This window comes from Megascapheus bottae, chromosome 5 (genome assembly GCF_031878675.1).
Source record: "Megascapheus bottae isolate mThoBot1 chromosome 5, mThoBot2.hap1, whole genome shotgun sequence".
NCBI classification, from domain to species: domain Eukaryota; kingdom Metazoa; phylum Chordata; class Mammalia; order Rodentia; family Geomyidae; genus Megascapheus; species Megascapheus bottae.
Window position 1 is genome coordinate 35,635,051 of NC_143513.1, and position 27,874 is coordinate 35,662,924.

The 27,874-nt window shown below is 35.6% G+C and overlaps 1 protein-coding gene across 1 annotated transcript in view; it reads left to right on the forward strand.

Annotated features, from left to right (window-relative positions):
• The window catches only part of LOC150063214 (cadherin-related family member 3-like), a 173,540-nt gene that overhangs the window by 127,073 nt on the left and 18,593 nt on the right, over positions 1 to 27,874 (forward strand). Inside the window, exons 20-22 of the mRNA XM_090332223.1 lie at positions 11,476 to 11,606; positions 13,514 to 13,606; positions 14,409 to 14,481. Of these exons, the coding sequence (XP_090188349.1) occupies positions 11,476 to 11,606; positions 13,514 to 13,606; positions 14,409 to 14,481 (297 nt within the window). The remainder of the gene's footprint in view (positions 1 to 11,475; positions 11,607 to 13,513; positions 13,607 to 14,408; positions 14,482 to 27,874) is intronic.

Consider the following 27,874-nt stretch of genomic DNA (forward strand, 5'->3'; position numbering starts at 1 on the left):
ACCATACAACAGACAAGGGCCTCATATCTAAAATATATCAACAGCTCAAAAAATTGAATCAATCCAAAACTAACCTCCAAAGTAACAACCATCCCATTAAAGATGGGCCAAAGACTTAAAGAGAGTCTTCTCTGAAGAAGAAAGAAAAATGGCCTATAGACACATGAAGAAATGCTCAACATCTCTGGTCATAAAAGAAATGCAAATCAAAACAACTCTAAGATTCCACCTCATTCCAGTTAGAATGGCCAGGATCAAGACAACTAATAAAAAACAGATGTTGGATGGGATGTGGCCACGAGGGATCACTACTACACTGTTGGTAGGAGTGCAAACTTGTTCAACCACTATGGAAAGCAGTATGGCAGTTCCTCAAAAGACTAAACATAGAGATCTCCTATGACCCAGCAATTCCACTACTTGGCATTTACCCAATCATCCAGAAAGAAGGACATACTAAATCCACCAGCACAACAATGTTCATTGCAGCACTATTTACCATAGCAAAGATATGGAACCAACCTAGATGTCCCTCAGTTGATGAGTGGTTCAACAAGATATGGTGTTTGTACACAATGGAATTCTATGCTGCTGTCAGAAAGAATGACATTGCCTCATTTGTTAGGAAATGGAAAGACTTAGAAAAGATCATATTAAGTGAAATAAGCCAGACTCAAAGGAACTTATTAGGCTCAATGGTTTCCCTCATTTGTCATAATCAGTAAAAACCTTGGTCTCTCCTAGCAGAGATTTGCAATAGAGCAAAACTTTGATACAAAAGGCCATATAGTAGGACGCTGAAAGAAAGGACCTCTAGGATATAGAAACATAAGCCACATAATGAGTGATTGTTGTCCTTAATGTACTATGTTATCTCTCATCTCTTTTGCTGTCCGTTGGTTATCTCATATTGTTACAGTATCTCACTTTGTTACCTGATATATCGGATATATTTGTATTTGGTTATTTGAAATTGGATAGGGAACGGGGGAAAACCAGATGAGGGTGGGGGTTGGGTGAAGGGAAATGGGGACCCACGCATGTGAAAGGGTATCAATGTATGGGAATTAATGCACAATCTCTCTGGCAAATATCATGTAACACTTCTATTATTTACAATAAAAATATATGAAGAAAAGACAATCAAAGTTCCTTAAAGTTTTCTTGAGATGTGGGAAATAGTAAATAAAGTGTCATGAATTGTAAATTATTGTTATTATACAGTAGGTATCTGTTGAGTCATTGTATTATTTTTGCAGTATTTTCAATAAGTTAGGCAACAAAAAGTTTCAAATACTTAAAAAGGAAATATTTGAGATTGCTTATATGTTTTATTCTACTGTTAAGTGTTTTTTATTTTATTTATTTATTTTTTTGCCAGTCATGGGTCTTGAGCTCAGAGCCTGAGCTCTGTCCTTGGGACTTTCTCAAGGCTAGAGCTCTAGCCTTGGCACCACTTCTGGCTTTTTTCTATATATGTGGTACCAAGGAATTGATCCGGAGTCTTCGTGCATGCTAGGCAAGCACTCTACCACTAGGCCAAACTCCCATCCCAACTGCTAGTTTTTAATACAGTAAACTAGTACCCAAATATCCTTAAAAATAAGGTACTCTTAATCTTAAATCTTTGTTTCTATGTAAAAGATTTGATTAGTGATTTTTATATGTTTACTCTATAATTTATTAAGAATGAATAATCTGATCATCAATAAATTAATTCTTAGTGCTTTACCCGATGGCACGTGATCATGAAACATTTTTTTAATCTATCACAAATGAATACTAAAGCAATTTTATGTAAATCAAGTCAATTTTGTCCAAGAGCTAGTTATATTATTGATGATACTAAAAGATGCTCTAACACTAAAATGTACTGTTTTTCTTTTGTGGCAAAAAATAAACCTTGTTTCTCTATCATGAGTCAACCCTCTCTGCTGAATCATAGTCCACTGGTAGAAATTATGTTAGCCTGTACTGTTATTATGAGGACAAAAAGAATTTCTTCACTTACCTAAACAGGGAATTCTACCATCCAAATCCCTGATAAATGAAGCAAAATCTAGCAAAGCAGGAAGCATTGCAACAAATTATAATAGAAGAAAAAAGTGGTGCATTTGAGGACAGGAGTTTGGCCTAATTGTAGAGTGCTTGCCTAGCATGCAAAAAAGACCAGGGTTTGAGTCCTCGGTACCACGTACATTTAAAAAAAAAAAGCCAGAAGCAGTGCTGTGGCTCAAGTGGTAGGGTTGTATTCTTGAGAAAGCCCAAAGGAAGGTACTCAGGCTCTGAGTTTAAGCCACTGGACTGGCAAAAAAAATGTGGAGTGTGATGTAGAAGGATTTGGGGAATTGTAGTTGAGCTAAGTGGTATTGTAATCCATATACTTCCTTTGTTAAAGCACTTCAGTCTGGTAAAAGAGGCAGACCAATTAATGCTGTCTGGAAATCATTACCAACTTGTTACTTATGAATTTATTTCCAAGAAATAAATGGTATTCACTATAAGCCATGTCAGTTTTAATGTTGGTATATTTACTTGTAAAATATCCACATTTCTGAAGAGAGACATATGCATTTCTTTGCACCAAGTATTACCAAACTGGGAGCAACTTCACAAATTCAGCAAGTCAACTTATCCATTGTACATCATAATTTCTCAATAGGTTAACTTCCAGTTGTTAAAGAGAAAGTAGACAAATACATGCAGCTACATGTTTCACACAAACACATATAGCAGTTGGCCAGTTAGCTCAGTTGGTTAGAGCGTGGTGCTAATAACAAACCCATATGCTTTAAAAGTTTTAAAAGTTTTATTCTTTTTATAGTTCTTTTCTTCTTCCTTCTCCCCTTTCCCCCCCTCTTCTCCCCTTCCCCCCCTGTTCTTTCCTTCCCTTCCCTTCCCTTCCCTCCCCTCCCCTCCCTTCCTTTCCCCTCCCCTCTCCCTCTTCTTCCCCCTCCCCTTCCCTTTCCCTTTCCTTTACATCTGTCCTTCCTTCTCCCCTTTCTTCTTCTGTACTGGATATTAAACCCAGGACTTGGTACCTAATAAAGTAATGTAATACCAATTGAGCCACATTCCAGATGTTTGTTAGTGTTTTGTTTTTTATTTTTATTTTCACCAGTCCTGAGGCTTGAACTCGTGGCCTGGGCACTGTCTTTGTGCTTTCTTAAGGCTAGCGATCTACCACTTGAACCACAGCACCATTGCTGGCCTTTTCTATGTATGTGATATCAAGAAATCGAACATCAGGGCTTCGTGCATGCTAGGCAAGCACACTATCTCTAGGCCATGTTCCTGGCCAAGTGTTTTGTTGTTGAAATAAGGTTCCTTGAACTTTGCCTACACTGATCCTCTTCCTTCCACATCCAACACAGCTGAGATGAGAACTGCATTCTTTCATGCTTCACTTGAAACAATATTTGTAAACCTTAATTAAATATTTATCACTTGATTTGGTTATGTTATAAAAATTATCTGATGAAGGATACATGTATATTATATGCATAAGTATTAATAGCAAGCTGTCTGTACTAACTTCACAGCCAAATCTTGGGCTATTTCTTGGCATTAAATACTGAATAGGTCAGAGTAAATTGTCTAGTTGTAACTAATAGAATAGCTGAGAAGAAATGGTTTATATATGTTCAGAAAAGTGGAATACTATGAGGAAAAAATTTGAAGGTTTCTATGCAGCAATCAAAGAATATAGACTATATTTTCCAATCAAGGAGGAAATAAATATATAGTAAAAGATAAAAATGGCCAGACCAGATATTTTTATGGGTTGATGTTTTTTTTGAATAGAGATAAGCATGAAGGAAATATTGATGGTTAAAGGAAGAAGTTTGTAGGAAAGCAGTTATGAGCTTGTTTTAATTATTCAGAGAAGCTTGGCCCTAAAATAAGCTTTTACAAAGAAATTACCTTATACTTCTGTAATGTATATGAACAATAGAACTTAGCACATATTTTGCTTGAAACCACTCCATTGCAATATATAAATATATAACATATTATGGGAAAGAATATTAATAATATTTCTCTTACAAGTTAGACATCATAGTTACATGCCATATCTTTTATTATTATTATTCCAAAACAGATCTTTCTATTTAGAAAACTGAATGAGATATGAAGCTTAAAAACATTTAAAGTGGTTTAAGTATACTGCAAGAATTTTATCTGCTTTTAAAATACAGTTATAAAAATCTATTATATAAACAAAGGATTCTCAAAACCAGATTACTTACAATGTGTGTCTGTGAGCTTTAGAAAAATAATGGACTAATGACAAAAAGTTCAAAGTAATTAAAAATGAATTCAATTATAAATATAGGAAACATCTTTAACATGAAATTCACTCTAAGTATAAAATTTCAATGAAATGTTGAAAAATATATAGAGCACTCTATTAATTGCAATTGACTGAAGACATTCCATAAAGAACCAGGCATGTTTTACAATGCCAAGTATAGTACTTGATAAGTCAAAGCAACGATGCCATACGTTATAAGAAAGGTATGTGATAGTTCTTAATTGGGAGAAGTGGGGGTTCATGAACTGATATAGAGCATGGCCCCTCTCTGCAGAAAAATATACCATATATCTTTCCAATTTTATGTTTCCTTCAAGAGCCTGTAAAACCCATATAGGGAATCCAAATTATAATCTTACTTGACTAAAAATAAGAGTTTAATACTGCATCTGAATTTGTAAAAATATGGTTCCATGAGCAAAATATGTTTCACTTGCATAAGGCAAATGAAGCAAGATAAGCTACTCATCCATAGCCATAGAGAAAATTGTATCAAATATTCCTTAAATAGCTGGACACTTACCATGATAGGCATTAAAATAAGGGAAATTATACCTGAAGGTTAATGGAAAGAAATACTTTTTATCTTAATTACAGAACAGCTTAGTTACAAAGTTAATAATAAATGAGTCCCAAATTCCTAACTAATTAATGCATGGATTCAATTCATTATAAATTGTCTCTAGACTAACTAAGGTCATTGAACCTGTATCTGCTCATTCAGAGGTTCCTCTCAGGATATGCAGAGAAGGAAAAAGAAACTAAATTTTCTTTTATGAACCAAATTAAATTCTTCCAATTTAAATCCAGATTGTCTAAAGAGACAGTGAGGTAACTGGCTAGACATCATTTCCTGAAAATGCAACCCCCAAGGAATTATGAATCAAAATTCCTGAAAGTATCTGTGCAAAGGAAACTCAGCCTACAATAAAAATTCCAGAAAAAAATGTCCACTTGGACTTTAAGGAGGATGGTAGAATCTTTAAATCATCATAATTTATAACTATGCTCTTCACTCTGATTTCAATAGAAAGAATGAAGGGGAGAAATCTATAAATCATTACAATCTTTTTCATCAGTTCATCTTGATAACATCCATGTTTCACAAATGTACCTTAGTGTAACCAAAGAGGATTTACTCCAGCAGTAAAAGAATGGAGCAAAAACATGAGGTTCAGAGAGTGACAAAACTGTTATTTTTCAATGTCTCTCACTTAATCTAAACTTTAAAGATAGATTCTGAGGATTTTTAGACTGTTTAGAAACACTGAAAGTTTAAATATTTATAACTCTATATTTGTTTCAGAGCTGTGCCCATCTCTTAGGAACATTAGTTTTTTCCAATGCCACTTTTGACCTATCCAAACCAATCCTTATTATCAGATGTGTCATAAAACAATTTGCAATCAAATACTCTTAGCACTTTGTTCTCAGACAATAATTTGGAACAAGGGTGCTCACAGGGTTGGTTCACTCTAATTAATGAGAAGCTATGGTTAACTGTCCAGAAATGTTGAAGTCTGATTGTTAAGTCTTTGGAAGGCCAAAACAGGTTCTATCAAGAATAGATATATACAAATATCATGAAATAATTTCTTTTGATTTTTGTCTTTCCAGAATTGTTCTACTTGCTCGTTTGTGTACCTACACATTTTATTGTTTGCTAGAACTGGGGAGGTAGAAAAAAGAATTCAAAACAGATGAGTACCAAATATTGATGTATGATACTTGATGTATAATAATAAACAAAACCTAAGCCACCAAAATAAATAGATAGCTACTATAAAAAGTTTAACTTTCAATTCAAGGAACAATAGGGTACTATGGCAATGTAAAGGGTCAATTATCTGTAGAAATTTGCAACATTTGGAGAAAGTCAAAGTATAAATGACACTTTCTGCTAAATTGAGTCTACCCTCTACTTTTTGTAAAATGTCAGCAGAGATTATAGAAATGTATTCATTCTGCGATCTGCATTTTAATAACCACTCTGACTTGTTCACCTGGAGAGGAAGTTCCTTGGATATTTCTATGTTTATTTGACCTCCACATTGAGCTAATTTTTTCTTGCTTATAGTCTTTCTAATATGAAGAGTAAAATACCAATTTAGGAATAGCATTAGTAATGAGTAAAAAGTTTTGCCTTCTATACCATTATATAAACTCACATATGACATTGTGATTCCTCAAGGCAATCCTACCAGCCCAGAAGCATTATCTCAAATGGAAACTGGTTTGCTCAACTCAACTGACAGCCAATCTTCCAGCTTGGATGTCTGTTTCCAAATGACATGTGTGTTTTTCTGTTCTGCTATGTCTGCATTTCTCAAAACTTATGAATTCATGCATTCCTTTAGGAAAAATACATTGCTCTGATAACTAGAAATGACTTACGTTGCTTTCATTAGATGAATACAAGAAAATAAAGTAAATTAAACATGTTGAATGCACTAGCAGAATTGTGACACATCTGCCACTGTTATATCAAATTATTCATGTGTATAAATCAGTAAAGAAAATTGATCTAATGGGCTGTTAGTGATGAATGTAATACATTTATGGTTGGCCAGAAATAGGAGAGGCTGTGAGGAAGCACATTAAAGGGCCACGTGTCCATTTTATTTGATCAAACAGTGCATGAAGAACAGATGTGTCCAATATTGTGTGTGTTATCCCTTATGAAACAATAATCAAAGCTGCTGTGGATCTATGAGGAATCTGGGAATCCTTGTGATATCTCATGGTTCATTCTTCTATTCAACTTCTATCTATAAGGCTATGCAATTTTTCTTCTCAAAATGTAGAAATGGGAACAAAGTGGTTAAATCACGATTCTCTCTTCAGGTATAGATAAGATTAAAGTCTCTTTATGACCTGGGAGCTATTTTACTTTCTGCTGTGTTATGTGTCATTCTTTTTTTCTATGTGTATTGTGGCATATTTGACAACTCTGTAAAATAAAGTCAATTGCATAAATAAATATCAAAACTTAACTTACTTCTTAGTCTTTGTGATCATCCAACTTCCATTAGGAAACAGGAAAAAAGAAAAAATATAAAAGGAACTATTTGATATAATTTGGAGAAGGTTAAAGAAAAACAGTCTGATGTATATACATTTATCCTTTCATAAGCTAATAACATCCTGGATAATGACCTACAATTTCTTGATGCAGTTTGACTACTCTGTTATTTAAAGTGAACTGTTAACTAGTTTATTTTCAAGAAAAGTAGTATTATATCTGATCCAAAAAAAGGAGATATATATAGAGAGAAAATTACATGTACTAGTCTCTGGTAGCTTGAATATTTTAGGAAATATCATTCTTATAATTAAATCATACTTCTCCCTTAGTTATAAAATTAATTATATTTTTATTATACACTGAGTTATCTATTACATGTAAATCTTAACAGTCAAAGGACGTAATTTTCATCACATTTAATTTTGACTGCCAAGGTTAGCTTTGAGCAATGATACTCAGATCTCAGCCTCCTGAGCAGCGAGGATACCAGGCTCATTTTGACAATATTTCTTAAGGGTTTTTTTGACTGAGAGTTAAAGGAAATTATTACAAAGTCAGTAGAAATTTATACATTTTAATCTACTAGATGGAGCCTCTACACCTGTCATGAATCTAATACCCACGGATAAAAGAATTCATGATAAGAAACATTTTTACTATTGTCTTTTCTGTAAAATATAACAGGTTAAATTATAAAGGCTGTGAATCAGAAAAGATAAACTGCACAAGGATATCAGAATCCTAGCTCATGTCCAAATGACAGATGGGAAATTTCTTTGGTTTTGGTGGTGATTTACCTATCATGGAGATAAATATCTGATGATATACAAAATTCTGTCAGTCCTCAGCAATTCAGTTTATCACTCCTCCTGCTCCTTGCTTGGAGATAATAGCTAAATTGTCCAAATAGAGTAGTATTTCATTAGTGTGTCTTCTTATGCAAATTTAAGTAGACAACTGGACAACTTTCAAGCCACATCTAGAAACAAATTCAGAACAGATACAGTTTGCCCATTAAAATGTGCGTGGTCTAAACTAATTTCCAAAAACTTCAGAATAGAATAATTAAAGCAAATTTTAGTAGTTTTTCTTAGCTAAAAAAACTGATAAAACTTCTTACTTAATCTTGATTGCAAATCTATCTATACATACAATTTTCACATTAAATAAATACAACATTTTGTCCATGTTACAAAAACAATGCTGACACACCTGAAGTTTAATTTCTTCAATGTCCCAGACTTAGTAAGTGGCAAATCCAGGAAAGCTGAGAAAGACAGAGAAAAGCTTAAAGTTTGAGAAATTCTCTAATGAGTTCAGTAAGGTAGTGGGAGAAAAAGAAATAAATAAAAGAAAAGAAAGGAATGAAATAAAGTGAGGAAAAGGTATTGTATAGTGCTAAATATATAAGCCCCAGCATCTGTAGAGATTTATATCTAATAAAATTACACCTTATTTGGAAATTTTGTTGAAAGAGTCAATAAATATAGAGCAGAAACTACTGGAAAATGTATTTCAGCTTGAAAAATATGAGAAACAACAAAGATATTTAGAAATGTTGGAAATGAATAACATGTATATGAGAATACATGGATTCATTACACCAAATGAGAAAGAGTGTGTGGAACCAGAAAGGACTGGGCCTGAAGCAGGACGAGAAGACAGACTAATGGATAAAGATGTGGAGACAATGTTGGGAATTTGACCTTTGTTGAACACACAGCACAAAGCTAATTTCAGTAAGTTCAGCAGAATTGATGGTAGAGCAGAGGAAAAGAAAGTTGTTAGTATAAGAGGTAAAGCTCGATCTAATATTTTGTTCTTATAAATCTTCTGGCAGCTCCAAATAATTTAAAATATAACATATGTGATAATTAATTAAGAAACAGAATCATAGAGAAATATGAAATACTTCCAAATTCATTTCTTTGAAATTGACTTGAACCACCAGTTACAAAAGTGCAGTCAGGCTTGCATGTAATACATATTTAAATATTTACCCAGTGCACATGGATTACTAGAGGGATTAGAATAGCTGCCTGTATTGTTCAAAAGATGTAAGGATCAAATGAAACAAGAGACATGAAAAATCTTGTAATACATAATGTTATGAAAATATAAGGCATTAATATTAACTTTAATCCCTGTAGAAATCTGTCATTCTTTTTTATGTCATTATTCAGTTCCCTAAACTCGCTTTAGACTTAGGAATAATCTTAAGAATATATATCACTTTCTTTTTTAAAAAATTAAAGCTTTAGGAATATTTTTGTAAGTATATTATAAAAGGAAAAAATATCAGATAACAAAACATACTAGGAAATTCTACCCTTGTTTTTGAAGTAGGAAGACAGAACTGAAGAACCGAAGGCATTTTTCAAGTACCTTTCTTTGGTTTGATACAGCTGGTTTCTCATGGACAAAATAGTAATTATTTTATATGAAAGTTATGAGATGAGTATTATTGGAATCTAAATAACTTGCTAAAGAACTTAACTCAAGTATGGCACACAATGGCTGATAAATAAATGCTGGCCCCATCCTTTTGGTTTAAAGGTTCTATGTGTCCTTTATAGGGTGATTATTGAAATACAGTATTCAGTAAGTATCTGCTGGAAAGAAAGGAACAAGAAAGGAGGGAAGGGAGGGAAGGAGGGAGGAAGGAAGGAAAGAAGAAAGGAAGGGAGGAAGGAAGGAAGGAGGGAAGGAAGGAGGGAAGGAAGGAAAGTAGGCAACCTAAGAAAGTGAACTGTATCTTTTTCCTTAAATTAGTGGTGTTAAATATATTGGGTATTGGTATTGGAATTGCTATCATTATGTTACATTGTGAGATGTTATCTTCCTATGTTATCCAGGCTGGACTCAAAACCCCTGGGCTTAGCCTCTAGCATAACTGCTACTATAGGCACATGCCAATACACACTGTTAATTCTTAATGACATAAAATAGATTTGTGTAAGTGACAGTAAAATTGTCTGCCCTACTTTTGGTCTATTTAACATTTGACAGTACTATTAGAGGATTATTTCTTTAAGAAAATAAACGTATAGTATTTCAACGGACACTGTGGAAGCCTAGCTTATTTCTTCATCTTTCTTTGCCCAAACATGCCCACAGTATTGTAGTACAAAGCAGAAAGCTTAGTCACACAATACTTAATCTCAGCCAGTAGCAAAATTCAACAAAATAAGTATTCCTTTCCCTGAATGATGTAAGTAATGCTATTTGTGCTACTGCTATTTTTGATTGATTTTTATCTCTAATGATTTTTTTTCTGTTCTATAGCTCATTCCCTTCCCTTTCCTTTCATTTCTATGAAACTAGCCTCAAGCATTATTTGTTACCTTGAAGGGCACGTTTATTGTCAGGTTCCCCAGTCTTGCGCTGCCATCTGCTGGGAATATTTTGTTCCTCAGTCATAGATTAAAATATCTAAATTTTTTATTCCTAGATTCTTAGTGGTCAAAGTTTAGACAGCAGTGAGAAATTCTGTGGGAAAATCTTAGTTGGTCTTTTGTTGTAAAAAGTGGAAAAAGGAAATGATGGTGTGATTCATTTATAAAAATGTTATTTTGTCCTATGAACAACTTGCTAAGTCACTGTCATTGAGCCAACACACATTACAATTATCTTCATGCCAAAACCTGCATAACCCCATAGAGAAGAGCAGGAAATGGTCTTGATCACAACACACAATGGAAGGAAATGAATATTATAAAGTGTTCTAGGTGTTACAGTATAAATATGAGGAATGAGAGAAAAATTGCAATTTCTATCTGCAAATTAGGCTTCCTGCAAGAGTGAACTTGGAAGCTAAATCTGACAGAGTAAGTGTTCACTGGAGGTACTGGGCAGTAAAGAAGATGCAGGCCAGAGGGAGTATGAGGAACAGAGACATTTGTTTCCAAAGAAAATATGTGTTTTTATTGGCAGGGCAAGGAATTATTTTATCATGCCTGGCAATTTGTTGTATCATGGCTTTTAATTTTTCGAATAAACATCCTATGGTTTTTTATTAAATTAATAAATTAAAGAGAAGAAATGATGAGATATAAAAAGATGCCATATGTTATATTCTTTTAATTTTATAAACAACACTACTAATGCTTTGTGAATATTTATTGCATTTTCCCAGATTACCACTTCTGTCTTAAGGAAGATTTCGTACTACTGGAGCCCAGATAACTGGTTTCCTGCAGTATTAGCTCTCACAGGATTCCTCTGTGTGATGTGTCTCTATGCTGTTGCATGGTGCCTCTTCAGAGAGTAAGACTGTAATGGCTGCTTCTGAATGAATTTGCTCTAGCTCATAAAATCCATGGATGACAAAGAAAAAAAGATTGAAGAAAATGCTTCTATTATTTTTATTTTTGTAGACATAACTATGAACATTGTAGATGTAGAGTCAGCAAATTAAGAGCTTCTGATCTGAAGGCCAATAGCCGTCCTTAAGGCACTAGTGGCTCATATTTGTAATCCTAATTCAGGAGGCTGAAATCTGAGAATTGCGGTTCAAAACCAGCCCAGGCAGGAAAGTCCATGAGACTTACCTCCAATGAACTAAAAACAAGCTGGCAATGAATCTGTGGCTCAAGTGGTAATGTACTAGCCTTTAGCAAAAGAAACTTAGGGATATATTCAGACCCTGAGATAAAGTCCTAAAAACTTGTATGCATACATACAAAATAAATTAAAATTTAATTTTTGCAAGAAAAAATAAATCCAGTTTAACTGACATTAAATTACCTAATTATATTTACCTGTCAAAGGGCATAAGATACCCAAATGTAAGATAAAATTATTTCAAAATAACTATTAGGATGGTTAAATTCATATCTAGCATCATCTCCTCAAATATTGTGACAGATGATCAAAATCAAAGATGCTAACAGACAGTCCCTGCCCACTGGAGTGCCAGAAAATCGGTACACAGAGAGTGGTGCAAGTGAGTGAAATGTAAAGCACTTTCTTATGGTTTTTAGAGTGATTGGACAGGCAACATTTAACTAAGAATGTGCTAGTGAAGATGTTTGAAAAGAGTGTGGAAGACTATTTAAAGGAGACAAGAGCAAATATAAGTCAGATTTCATTAGGGATGATTTATTTTGCTTTTGAAAAGGATAAAAGAGCCAACACATTAACACAAACTCTCCTGCATTTACTCACTAACATTGGCTCCTCTCTTGAGCGATGAAGTATAAATTCCACAGTGAATTAATGCAATCAAAATGTAATTACAGTGTTAGCACGAAAAAATATAAAGGAAAGCCGATACATTTCTTTTGTTTGTTATCACCTATTATTTTTGTCTTTTATATGCTAAACTACAGCCGTGAGCTTGCATGGATTTTTATCTTCAATTCTATTACTAGAGCCATTGCCCTCACATCTGGCCTTGATTGATCGATCAATTTATTGAATGCTAGTTAATTAAAGAGGAATGGATTGAATTCATTTTTCTCCCTGGCTTGAGATCAATCTGTCTTCTGAGTTGCTAGGGTCGTAGGTGTCAGCCACTGTGGCCCAACTGTTTGCCACTTTAAATTAAATAGGATAGTGAATTTGAATTTTTTTAGTGTAACATATACCATAAACAATATTTGAGTCTATAATAGCAATATCAATTATCTGAATGAACGGCTTATTATTTAAGAATTTTTTTGGAGATATTTGAAAGAAATAATCAGCGGGCTGCACTCTATGTTTTACTACGTTCTAATGATTTGTTTTAATGAGTTCCGAATCCCAAAAATGGTTTGATCAGAGAAATAGCACAATACAGTGTAGCAATATTGCATCTGTGAATCTAGTAACTTCTCTGGTATTCAAACCATATGGCAGGTTTATTTTCTGAGTTTGGAAATGACAAAGTAATCTGTAGTCTGTTAACATCTAAGGAGCTATTTTCTGTCTTGTTTGCTTTTCTAGTACTTCCTGACACCCCCCAAACAAAGTTTTTTCTTGTAGAAATGTCATTGAAATGGTTTAAATACACGACTTTCACTTTCAAAAGAAATACTTGTTGTTTTATTTATTCATCTACTTTTACATGGGGACTTTTAACTGGAAAATAGCAAGATCAAAGAAAGGAAGTAATTTTAAATAAAAAAAAAACAACTAAAAGCACTTCTTTTCACAAAACATTGGTCCCGTTTTGGTTCCTTTGCTTGCAGTGCTCCTGCCTGTTCAAGATTGTTTCCTCAGTGTCACACACCTTACCAGTGTCAGCCCAGTCACACTGTCATAAACTTGGACCAGTTGCCAAGGTAAAAACTTCTTAAAGAAATGTTTTAGCCCTTATGAGTTAAGTCCTAAGTGTTTCTACACACCTCAGGCTTAGAAATACAAATGCCAACAGGCATTTTAAAAGGCTAATTTTGCCTCTAAATTCTTTTTGAACTCAGGCTCTCACACTTGGTATGCAGCACCTCTACCATTTGGGCCAAACCTTCAGTTTTTCTTCCTCAACTTTTAAAGTAGCCTTTATCTCAACTCACCAATATTTACTTACTTCCTAATACTCTTGTGGTGCTGGAGCACAGCAGAGGACAAAGTCTGATTTGCAACTAAACATCATGATTCATGACTGGCCTTGAGCTGGCACTGAATAATACTATCACTGTTTCCAAGCCACCTTCATTATTTAATGATCAGGGAAACAAATGCTACAGAATGAGAACAAATATGGTACTTTCAACAAGCTAAAATGAAATACAAATATACTCAGAGTGGCGACAAAATCCTTTTCTAGGAACTATCATTTAACAAGCATTTATAATAAGTTACTATGACAAGTTATTTATAACAATATGAAGCTAATATTATACATAATATATGCATGTGATACACACTATGTAGACAACATTTTTATGAATTATGATTCATAATATGTTGGGTGCTCTCAAGAAGCCATTTAAGGACTGTTTAGGTGTAACATTCAGTAATGCTGAGTTCACATATAGATTTAAAAACATAAATTATGATATTATTTACCCATTGTATCTATGAACACTAAAATATACCTAAAGAATTAAATAACTGTTGTACATATTTTCTTATTTCTCTTAGTAACCATGAAGCATCACTGAACAATGATGCCAAATTAAATACAACACTAACCTGGTTGCCTGGGAGACAGCAGGTACGAGTGGCTAAACAAACTGTCAGAGGTGCTAAAGTAGTATGGGTTCTTCCATTTCTCACAGACTCCAGACAATAAGAAGCATGTGAATCATAGTGGGTGGCAACTTGTGAATAGTAAAGAGAAAATATTTAATTGAAAGTGGGTTAAGTGAATGATATTGATGGTTTCTGGATGAAGGGGTATATTACAATCCAAACCAAAGATTTACATGGATGAGATGGCTTGACAATTGCATTGAATTTTCTATTTGATTTTTTTAAATTGGAAAATAATTAAGTGGAATTAAGTTATATAGATGATAACATGAGGTCAGAACCAAGAATGTGTGTAATGTCCATCTAATCAATCATTATACATTCAAGTGCTAAATATTTACTACAAAGCAAACTGTCATATGAGGGCGCTTTCATGGAGATGTATTTAACAAAATGCTTTCTTTTAAGTTGCAGGTAAGGGTTAGAGGTATGGCTCAACTGGGAGAATACCTGCCTATTATGTATAAAGACCTGGACTCACACCCCAAAACCACCAATCATTTTTTAAGACATTTAAAATCCTAACTCTAAACCACAATATTTTGTTGAGATACAGAAAAACTATATTTAACTGAGTATCTTCGGATGGGAATTACATTAATCAAATATTTAAATCACATGGCATTCATGCTTATCCTAGATATGCAGGAGGAAGGATAGCAATTTACAGCTAACTGGAAAAAGTGAGCAAGGCCTCTCCCCATCTCAACCAATAAGGTTGTCTTGATGGTTGATACTTTCAATCATAATCATACAAGATATAGGAAAATCACTTTCCAAGGCTGGCCCAGGACAAAACCCAAAAGCCTATCCTCAAAACAACTAAAGCTATTGGGATGGATACTGGAGGGATGTAGTTCAAGTGGTAGGGTATCTGCCTGTGATAAGTGAGGTCCTAAGTTCAAACCTTAATACTGCAGAAAGAAAATTGGTTGACATCATTTTATGCTACAATTACATGTACAGGTCTCTGCACATCACTTGGGAAAATTTAAGGAAGCATACAACTTGGCTTCCACTCTTCAAGAATTTACATTTCAGCTGGGTACAAGTACAAGTAAAAGGTTGAAGGAATCATGTATGAGAGATCATTCTTTCTTGTTCTTAGGCACAGGTCTCATGGTAAAATCCATAGGAATTCAGAGATCAGTACAGTCCCAGTGAGTTGACCTGTAGGTCACAGACAGAAGGTTTATTTTCTATAGAGGGAGACCACTGGGAAGAAGGTGGCAGAGCGTTGACATTAAACTTGAAATGCTAATTCTAAGACTTTTCCCAGACAGACTTCCTACTATTTAAATTAGCCTTCCTCTCTCGTTTGCCTTTCTTGTGTTTTAGGAATGACCTGACACAGTCACCCCGCTACTCTGCTACATTCCTTAATCCTCCAGTCCAAGTGAAATACATCCACCCAAGCCTACACAAGAGTTCATCATTATATTTATCATGCTAATGTGCATGTGTGTGCATGTGTGCACTTGTATGCTTGTGTGTGTGTGTGCTCATGCACATATTGTGGCCCCCTATCACATTTCTTTCACCTTTCATTAAAGGAAATTAAAAAAAATCTTTTAAGAACATGACTATAGGAGTTATACTTGTACACATGTCTCAATACCTCAAAGATTAGAGAGGCAATAAATGAGTTACTTTGCTTCCTTTTTCCAATTATATATTTTTCCTTATTTACATTATTATTGCTTTGGGCAATAGGCATCATCATATTTTAACTCATATATTTTATGGTTAATCCCATTTCTATCCGTGACTTTATTTCTTGGCTCCCAGGAAATTTTTTTTCTACCACATTTCCTGACAATTTTCATGAAATATTGAACCCCTACCAAAAAATAATCAACATTGATTTGGGCTACTGAATCCTTCTAACTTCTTTGCTCCTTATTGTCTTTCCTCCTATTCTGGATATTAATACACAAGATGTTATCATCATTATCAATAAGCACGAGTTGCCAAAATCTGGGTTGTAAATATGATATTCTATTTTCCAATGAAATCCACAAATATTTATCTATTTATTAATGTACCCCAAATAATCTGGGTCATGGTCTTTGTCAATTGCTTCTCCAAAATGTTACTTTGTTTCCTGGTTGGGTTCCATTCTTCAATATTTTTTCTTCTAGTCAAAAATATTTCAGCCTTTTTCCAGCATGTCCGTCAAATTAATATGGGAAAAGGCCAATTAAAATCTAAATTAAACCTATTTATTACTTATTCTATGACTTAATAGCTGTATGTCCCTATTTAAAATAATGTAATTATGTGTTCTGGACTCACTTGAGATTTGTGAGCATAATTTCAAATGATAGCAATGTAAACACACCACCAGATTTTGGATTCCCAATAAATATATCTTTTTACATTTTTACTGATGGCAATTCATATTTCTTTTGCTTTTCTTTCTTTCTATATTTTCCTTCCTCCCTCCCTCCCTCTTTTTCTTCCTTCCTTCCTTCCTTCCTTCCTTCCTCCTTTTTTCTCTCTTTCTTTCTTTCTCTTTCTTTCTTTCTTTCTTTCTTTCTTTCTTTCTTTCTTTCTTTCTTTCTTTCTTTCTCCCCTCCCTCCCTTCCTTCCTTTCCCTTTCTCTCTCCTTCCTTCCTTCCTTCCTTCCTTCCCTCCCTCCCTCCCTCCCTCCCTCCCTCCCTCCCTCCCTCCTTCCTTCCTTCCTTCCTTCCTTCCTTCCTTCCTTCCTTCCCTTCTGCGAGTCCTGGGGCTTGAAATCATGGCCTGTGCACTATCCCTGAGCCTCTTTGTGCTCAAGTCTAGCCATCTACCACTTGAGCCACAGCACCACTTCAGGCTTGTTCTATGTAGTAGTACTGAGGAATAGAACCCAGGGCCTCATGAATGCTAGGCAAGCCCTCTAATAGGCCATGCTTGAAGCATGCCCCTTCTTTTGCTTTTCTCAAGTCTGTAACACATCCTTATCTTCCCAAGCTACACTATTATATCTCTGCACATTTCAGAAACAAAACAGACATAATGACATCTAAAGACCCTCAAATTGTCAATGTCCCACTCCACAAACAAGTCCTAGTTCCTGCTTCTAGATAGATCCTTGCTCGTATGCACATCCTTCTATGTTAATGATGCTCTGCTCTCCCCACGGAAAACTATTCTCTCTCTGTCTTTTTCTGCTAAATTGTTTTTATTGCCTGACACAACTTAAAATGTTATTCAGGGAACAGATATCTGAGAATTGCAGCCAGCCTGAACAGTCTTACCTTCAATTACGAAAAAATTAAACTGGAGCTATGCTTCAAGCCCCCAAGTTTGAGTCCCAGGATCACCACAAAACAAAAATGTTGCTCTTCAAGGCTGTAATTTTCCAAGTAAAACTAATACTTTTTTCATATATTTTTATTGTAATTAATAGAAGGGTTACATGATATTTGCCAGACAGAAGGTGCATTAATTCACAGACATTGATATCCTTCCACTTGTCTTGGTCCTCATTTCCCTCCCCCCCACCCCCACCCCTCATCTTGTTTCCCCCCTTCCCTATCCTATTTCAAATAACCAAATACAAATATATCCAATATATCAGAAAACAAAGTAAGATACCGTAACAATATGAGATAATCAAGGGACAGCAAAAGAAATGAGAGATAACATAGTACATTAAGGACAACAATCATTCATTATATGGCTTATGTTTCTATATCGTAGAGATCCTTTCATTTACCATCATACTATATGGCCTTTTGTATCAAGGTTTTGCTCTATTGCAAATCTCTGCTAGGAGAGACCAAGGTTTCTACTGATTAGGACAAATGAGGGAAACCATTGAGCCTAAGTTCCTTTGAGTCTGGCTTACTTCACTTAATATGATTTTTTCTAACAAATGGGGCGATGTCATTCTTTCTGACAGCAGCATAGAATTCCACTGTGTATAAATACCACATCTTGTTGATCCACTCATCAACTGAGGGACATCTAGGTTGGTTCCATATCTTTGCTATGGTAAAGAGTGCTGCAATGAACATTGTTGTGCTGGTGGATTTAGTATGTCCTTCTTTCTGGATGATTGGGTAAATGCCAAGTAGTGGAATTGCTGGGTCATAGGGGAGCTCTATGTTTAGTCTTTTGAGGGATTGCTGTATTGCTTTCCATAGTGGTTGAATGGTAAAACTAATTCTTTGAGTAGGATGTCCACAATTTCTCACAACCATACATTTGTTTTTGTTTCGATTTTTAGTTGTATGGATTGAAACTTGGACCTGGGTGTTGTCACTGAGCTCTTCAACACAAGGGCAGTGCACTGCCACTTGAGCTACAGTGCCACTTCTGATTTTCTATTTGTTAATTGGAGAAAACAGTATTGGAGATTTTAGTGCCTAGGCTGGCTTTGTATCTCGATCTTCAGATCTCAGCCTCTTGAGTAGCTAGAATTATCAGTGTGAGCCAGCAGCAGCTAGGCCCAATTACCTTTTCAACTCAAAAATAGGTGTCCACTGTTGGTGGGAGTGCAAACTTGTTCAACCACTATGGAAAGTAGTATGGCGGTTCCTCAAAGTACTAAACATAGAGCTCCCCTATGACCCAACAATTCTACTACTTGGCATTTACCCACTTGTCCAGAAACAAAGACATACTAAATCCACTAGCACAATGATTTTCATTGCAGCACTATTTACCATAGCAAAAATAATGGAATCAACCCAGAAGTCCCTCAGTTGATGAGTGGATCAACAAGATGTGGTATTTATACACAATGGAATTCCATGCTATTGTCAGAAAGAATGACATCGGCCCATATGTAAGGAAATGGAAAGACTTAGAAAAAATCATATTAAGTGAAGTAAGCCAGACTCAAAAGAACATCGGCCCAATAGTCTCCCTCATTTGTCATAATAAGTAGAAACCTTGGGCTCTTCTAGCAGAGATTTACAAAAGAGCAAAACCTAGATACATAAGGCCCTATAGTGAAACACTAAATGAAAAGACCTCCTGGATATAGATTAAAAAAGCCATATAATGAGTGATTGTTGTCTTTAATGTACTATGTTATGTCATCTCTTTTGCTGTCCTTTGGTTATCTCATATTCCAGTATTTTACCTTGTTATGTAATATATTGTATATGTGTTTATTTGGTTATTTGAAGTTGGATAGGAAAAGGAGGAAAACAAGACGAGAGGCGGGGGAGGGAAGAGGGAAATGGGGACCAACACATGAGAAAGGGTATCAATGTTTGTGAAGTAATGCACCTTTTTTTCATATATTTTTTATTGTAATTAATAGAAGGGTTACATTATATTTGCCAGATAGAAAGTAAATTAATTCACGTACATTGATACCCTTTCTCATGTCTTGGTCCCCATTTCCCTCCCCCCTACCACCAACGCTCATACTGTTTCCCCCCCCATCACTATCCTATTTCAAATAACCAAATACAAATATATCCGATATATAAGGTAACAAAGTGAGATACTGTAACAATATGAGATAACCAAGGGACAGCAAAAGAGATGAGAGATAACATAGCACATTAAGAACAACAATCACTCATTATATGGCTTTTGTTTCTATATCCTAGAGATCCTTTCATTTAGCGTCATACTATATGGCCTTATGTATCTAGGTTTTGTTCTATTGCAAATATCTGTTAGGAGAGCCAAAGGTTTCTACTGATTAGGACCAATGAGGGAAACCATTGAGCCTATGTTCCTTTGAGTCTGGCTTACTTCACTTAATATGAATTTTTCTAAGTCTTTCCATTTCCTAACAAATGGGGCGATGTCGTTTTTTCTGACAGCAGCATAGAATTCCGTTGTGTACAAATACCATATCTTGTTGATCCACTCATCAACTGAGGGACATCTGGGTTGGTTCCATATCTTTGCTATGGTAAATAGTGCTGCAATGAACATTGTTGTGCTAGTGGATTTAGTATGTCCTTGTTTCTGGACCTTTGGGTAAATGCCTAGTAGTGGAATTGCTGGGTCATAGGGGAGCTCTATGTTTAGTCTTTTAAGGAACTGCCATACTGCTTTCCATAGTGGTTGAACGAGTTTGCACTCAAACCAGCAGTGTAGTAGTGATCTATCCTGGCCACATCCCCTCCAACATCTGTTGTTACTAGGGTCTTGATCCTGGCCATTCTAACTGGAGTGAGGTGAAATCTTAGAGTTGTTTTGATTTGCATTTCTTTTATGACCAGAGAGGTTGAGCATTTCTTTATGTGTCTATAGGCCATTATTGTTTCTTCTTCAGAGAAGACTCTAAGTCTTTGGCCCATCTTTTAATGGGATGGTTGATTATCTGGAGATTAATTTTGGGGTGATTCAATTTTTTGAGCTGTTGATATATTTTAGATATGAGGCCTTTATCCGTTGTGTGGTTGGTGAAGATCTTCTCCCATTCTTTAGGCTTCTTAATTAACTAGCTGTGTCCTTTGCCATACAAAAGCTCTGCAGTTTAATGCAGTCCCACTTATCCAGCCTTTCTCTGATTTGTGATTCTTGGTCCTTATTAAGAAAATTTCGACCTGTGCCAAGAAGAACTTGTGTATCTCCTATTTCTTCTTGTAAAGTTTTCAGTGTGTCAACTTTTACCTCGAGGTCTTTGATCCATTTGGAGTTAATTCTAGTACAGGGTGACAAAGAAGGATCCATCTTTAGTTTTCTGCAGGTGCTTAACCAGTTCTGCCAGCACCACTTGTTGAAGAGGCTATCTTCCTTCCATTCTATTTTTTTGGCTCCCTTTTCAAAGATTAGGTGGCCATAGGTCTGTGGTTTAATATCTTGGTCCTTAGATCTATTCCATTGGTCTTCAGGCCTGTTCTTGTGCAAGTACCAAGCTGTTTTGATGATTATAGCTCTGTAATTAACTCCAAAGTTTGGTATTGAAATTCCTCCAGCGCTGTTCTTTCTGCGAAGAAGTGTTTTTGCTATACGGGGTCTTTTATTATTCCATATGAAATTTTGGATTGCCTCTTCTATTTCTTTAAAGAATGACATTGGGATATTGGTGGGTATTGCGTTGAATTTGTAGATAGCCCTTGGCAAGATTGCCATTTTCACTATATTGATTCTTCCAATCCAGGAGCATGGGAGGTTTTTCCATTTCCTCAGTTTTGCTTTAATTTCCTTTTTCAAGGTTTTAAAGTTTTCATCAAAAAGGTCCTTTACATTCTTAGTTAAGCTAATTCCTAGGTACTTTATTTTCTTTGAGGCTATTGCAAAAGGAATTGCTTTCCTGATTGTTGCCTCATTCCTCTCACTGTTGGAATAAAGGAAGGCAGTTGATTTCAGAGGGTTAATTTTATACCCTGCTACCCTTCCAAAGTTTTGAATCAGCTCAAGGAGCTTGGGAGTAGAGTCTACAGGATTCTTTAAATACAGGATCATGTCATCTGCAGAGAGGGAAAGTTTTACTTCCTTTTTCCCTATTTGGATCCCCTTTATGCTTGCTTCTTGCCTTATTGCACTGGCTAGGAATTCTAATACTATGTTAAAGAGGAGTGGAGAGAGTGGGCATCCTTGTCTCATTCCTGATTTTAGAGGGAATGGCTTTAGCTTTTCTCCATTAAGTATAATACTAGCTGTGGGTTTGTCATACACAGCTTTTATTATATTGAGGAATGTTCCATGGATTCCTAGTTTCTCCAGAGCTTTTAACGTAAAGGGGTCTTGGATCTTGTCAAATGCCTTTTTCTGCATCTATTGAGACAATCATGTGATTTTTGTCCTTGCTCCTGTTGATGTGTTGAATTATATTAATTGATTTGCATATGTTGAACCAGCTTTACCTCCCTGTGATGAATCCTGTTTGATCATGGTGTATAATTTTTTTGATGAGTTGTTGTAGATAGTTGGCCAGTATTTTGTTAAGAAGTTTTGCATCGATGTTCATCAAAGAAATAGGTCTATAGTTCTCTTTCTTTGATGAATCTCTGTCTGGTTTGGGGATGAGGGTTATACTGGATTCATAGAATGAGTTTGGTAAAGAACCTTCATTTTCAATTTCATTGAAGAGCTTGAGGAGTATTGGTGTGAGCTCTGCTTTGAAGACCTTATAGAATTCAGCTGTGAATCCATCTGGGCTTTTCTTAGGTGGAAGGTCTCTTATTGCCATTTCTATTTCTGTGCTTGAAATAGGCCTGTTTAGTTGGGATAGTTCTTCTTGGTTCAGTGTGGGTATGTTAATATTGGGTAGGAATTCATCTATTTCTTCTAGATACTCAGATTTGTTGGCATAAAGGTTTGAGAAGTGTTCGCTCATGATACTCTGGATCTTGGTCATTTCTGTTGTGATATTACTATTTTCGTCTGCGATTTTGTTTATTTTGGTATGCTCCCTTCTTTTTTTGGTAAGATTTGCTAAGGGTTTTTCAATTTTGTATATTCTTTCAAAGAACCAACTCCTTGTTTTGTTGATTCTTTCTATAGTTTTTTTGGATTCCAAATCGTTTAATTCTGCTTTGTTTTTAATAATTTGCTTCCTTCTACTGGGATTAGGGTTGGTTTGTTGCTTTTTCCAGGAGATCAAGGTGACACATTAACTTGTTGGTTTGTGATTTTTCCAATTTGTTATTGTAGGCACTCAGAGCCATGAATTTTCCTCTGAGTACTGCCTTTGCCATGTCCCAAAGGAGCTGGTATTTTCTGTCCTGCTTATTGTTAAATTTCATAAACTGTTGGATTTCTGTTCTGAGCTCTTCGATGACCCATTGGTGATTCAACAATATGTTGTTCAATCTCAATGTGTTACAGGGTTTTCGTTGCTGGAGATGGGTTTTCAGTTCCAATTTGATGCTTTTGTGGTCTGAGAGAGCGCAGGGAATAATTTCAGTGTTTCTAAATCTGTTCAGGTTTGTTTTATGCCCTAAAATGTGGCCTATTTTGGAAAATGTTCCATGTGCTGGTGAGAAAAACGTATATTGTGTTGTTGCTGGGTGGAATAATCTGCAGATGTCTGTTAGATCTAGTTGGTCTATATAGTTGTTCAATTCTAAGGTTTCTCTGTTGAGTTTTTGCCTGGTTGATCTGTCCATAGGTGATAGTGGTGTGTTAAAGTCACCAACAATCAGTGTGTTTCGATCTATGTATGGTTTCAGTGAAAGTGAAATTTCCTTGATGAAGTTCGGAGCTCCGGGATTCTATGTATAGATATTTAGGATGGTTATGTCCTCCTGGAGGAAAGATCCCTTTAATAGTATGTAGTAACCTTCTTTGTCTTTTCTCACTAATTTTAATTTGAAGTCTATTTTATCTGATATGAGAATGGCAACTCCAGCCTGTTTATGGGGGCCATTAGCTTGATAGAATTTATTCCAACCTCTCATTTTCAGAAAATGGTTTTTTTTTGGGGGGGGTAATATGTGTCTCTTGAAGACAGCAGAACAATGGATCTTGTTTTTTGATCCAACTAGATAATCTATGCCATTTAATTGGAGAGTTAAGTCCATTGATATTCAGAGTCAGGATTGATTAATATTTATTAGCTCCTGCCATTTTTACAAGCTTTCATTAGGGCCTGTGTCTTGATAGTTCTTGTGGTACATAGATGTTATGAGTTTTAGGTGCCATGTCTTTCTCTGTATTACATTTGTGTTAGTTTTCTATGTGTAGAACATCTTTGAGAATTTTCTGTAGTGTTGGTTTTGTTGCTACATAGTGTTGCAGTTTTTCCCTGGAATGGAATGTTTTTATTGTTCCCTCAGTTATGAATGAGAGCTTAGCTGGGTATAGTATTCTTGGTTGGTAGTTACTTGACTTCAGGGCATGACATACATCCTTCCAATCTCTTCTTGCTTGAATGGTCTCTGCTGAGAAATCTGGGTTTATTCTGATTGGTTTGCCTTTATAGATGATTTTTCTCTTTTCCCTCGCTGCTTTTAGGATCCTATCTTTGGTCTCTATTGATCCAGTTTGGATTATAATGTGGTGGTGGGATGTCCTTTTCTGTTGAGGTCTGTTTGGGGTTCTAAAAGCTTCTTGTATCTGGATGGGTGTGCCCTTCTGGATATTTGGGAAGTTCTCTGATATGATTCCCTGAAGTATATTTCCAATACCATTGACTTCTTTCTCCGGACCCTCCTCAATTCCAATTAGCCTTAAATTAGGCTTCCTAATTGTATCTTGGACCTCCTGAAGCATTTCCTCATATTTCCTAGATTTGAATTGATTCCTTTTCTGTTCTTTTTCTGTAACAACTAAATTATCTTCAACCCCGGAAATTCTCTCTTCTGTATTGTCTAACCTGCATTCAAAGCTTTCTACTTTATTCTTCATCTCCCTTGCTTCTAATTGCTCATTTTTGATGCCTTGTATCTCTTGTTTTAGATCATGTATGGATTTCTTTAGCTCCTTGATTTCCTTTTGAGTGGTTAGCTCAGCAGCTTTATTCTCTGGATATTTGTTGGAGTTCGGTCACCGTTTTGTTTGTGGGTTCTATGAATTCATCCATTTTTCTTTGAAAAACTTTTATTATGGCCTCCTTTATGGCTTCCCCTTTTTCATATATCACCTTGTTTATGGTTTCCTCTTTTTTTAGCTACGGCGTCCTCCCTTATCTCTTTCTTTATGTTTTCACACTTTTCATTAATGATGTTTATCAATCACATTTGTATAGCACTTGGTGGGCTCTCCTATGGATTTGCCACTGACTGCTCCATTACCTGTTTATGTTGGGTGGGAGATGCTATACCTTGATTTGACATTTTTCTTGAGTTTCTTGTTCTGCCCATTTGAGGATGGGAGCAAGATTAATACTAAACAAGATTATAGTTTTTCAGATATAACCAACCTAGACCTTTTTAGTGGCTGACAATAGATGTTCGCTCTTTTAAATTGGTAATATCACTCTTTCTTTTTGTGCACTTACATACAAATCTAATACAACCACAGATTACCGATTTATAACCAAGAAAATAAGCCCCTCAATCCAATCTCTATTGCATTTGAGTCTCTCTGGACCTAGAGTATAATTGCACACCTAGATACACAGCATTGCTCAACAACCATCAAATGTAGATCCATGCATTATTAGAGTTGAAGGATGAACAGAGATAGAAAAATAATATGAAAGAACACAAGGGAGGTAGGAAATGAATAATGTAGGAGTGTAAGATTTTTATAGTAGTGAAGAAAGGGTATCGTGTAAGGATAACTGACCTAAGGGGATAGACAGGTAGAATATTTGAGTATAAAGTTTAGATGAAGTTAGATAATACTTATGAAAGTAAGAGTAATAAGAAGAATATATAGAGAGAAAATAGGGAAGTAGATATAGGAGATTTCAATGATGCAATTTTTAAAAAGAAAAAAGAAACAAAATAACAACCAAATAAAAGAAACAGAACACCCCCCCCAAAATAAAAACAAAACAAAATTAAACAAAAAAACCCCAACCCCCCCCCCCAAAAAAAACAAAAAACAAACAAAATACCAAAAAAATAAACCAACAAAAGGGTATTTTTCAGGGTTTTTTTTTTTTGAGCGGGGGAGGACAGGAAACTTGTGTCTCCACTAAGTTCGGGATCTAAACACTTCACAACGTCTTTTTCTCTTGTGATTTGGCTTTGCAGTTTTTTGGATTAGATTGCTTGATTGGTAAAACAAAGCTGAAAGATCAGCGGGCAGCTTTGTTTACCCAGGCTTTGGTGGGTACAGGGGTTGGACTTCAGTAGTGCTGGGACTGGATTTCTGGCTGAGGGATCTCTAGGAAATCCTTTGTCAGTTAGAAAGATGGCGCTGTCAGCAACACCTCTCAGGCTCCAATTGCTTTGGCCTGTCTTTGCCAGTAGTCAAGATGGTGCTGCTCTCAGTTTGTGGGGGATGGGCTCCCTCCCAATGCCATTCCAAGAGCAGAAGTGGAAACTTCTCCTTGGAGGTACTTACAAATTGCTGGATTCTCTGGTTCCGAGAAGCTGGCAGGTCCGTGCAGTCTGCTCTGGGCTCGTGCGGGCTCTGTGTGGCTCTGTCTGCAGCCAGCGGGTCTGCGCTGCTGTGGAGCGCTGTTTCTGCTCTGATTCAGAAGACCCTTTGTCTCCCCAGCTGCTCCGCGGTTGGCGGGGCTCCACACTATCTTTTCAAACCGGTATTCTGCCTTTTTCCTCTGTGGTGCTAAAGCTTACTTAGGATAAATTTTGGTAAAAAAAAAAAAAAAAAAAGCAAAACAAAACAAAAAAACTGTCCCCTACGCTGCCAGAATTCGAATCTTGGCAGGAGCTCAGTACGTCTCACACTGAACCGCTGCTATCTTCCACTGATCTTAGTATATTTATTTTAAGACAATCAAATCTATCAAATCTCTCTGTGTCTGTCTGTCTGTCTGTCTGTCTGTCTCTGTCTCTGTCTCTGTATCTCTCTCTCTCTCTCCCTCTCTCTTTCTCTCTCGTCGGTGTGGGGCTTGAACTCAGAGCCTGGGTGCTTTTCCTGAGCCTCTTTGAGTAATGCACCTTTTATCTTGTGAACATAATGTAATCCTTCTATTAATTACAATAAAAATACATGAAAAAAGTACAAGATAGAAGCATGTTTAGAAGTAGTGCTTCATACTGATCTGTGAAAATGTTTTCAACCTTAATTACTGATATATGAAAAAATGATAGAAATTTTACCAAATTTAACCATAAATGTAATCATTTCCATTATAATGCCATATATTATATAGAAAACCAAAGAAATTTCCAAACATGCTAAAGGAAAGACTGCGTTATGCTACTGTTTTCTGATTGGAAGCTATTACAAATTCACTGTGATATAAAGACATGCACCAGATGCAGGTGACTCATGCCTATAATTCTAGCTACATGGAAGGCTGAGATTTGAATATCATAATTCACAGACAGCCTGGAAGGAAATACCTTGAGCCTCTTATTGCCAATTAACGTCCCCCCCCCTACACAAACACCAGAGTTGAGTTGTGGTTAACAGTGCTATCCCTGAAAAAAAATCTTGGGGACATGCCCAGGCTCTGAATTCAAGCCTCAGGCTTAGCAAAAAATAATGTATGGTCAAAGAGTTTATAATTTAAAATATAAGGAAAAGAATCCCAGTGTATTTATAAATAGATGTAAAGTGGTTACAGATTTTGTGGTTTATGCAGTTTCTTAATGTTATAACTTGCTGTAGTTTCCTTTCTCATTCTAAATAATATTTTTCTACACATCTAATCTTGAAATCATTTCACTAAAAACATCCTCGAAATCATACACATGTCCAGTCTCAGTAAATCCAGATCTATCTCTGTTTATAAGGCTGCATTTCAAAAAATAGCTGACTTGTCAATTGAAATTTGTCATTAGCTATAAAAAATATAGTGTGTATGTTTATGAGTCTCTCTAGGTAACAGGCACATCATTTACTCCCTAAAAGAAACCATTCAAACT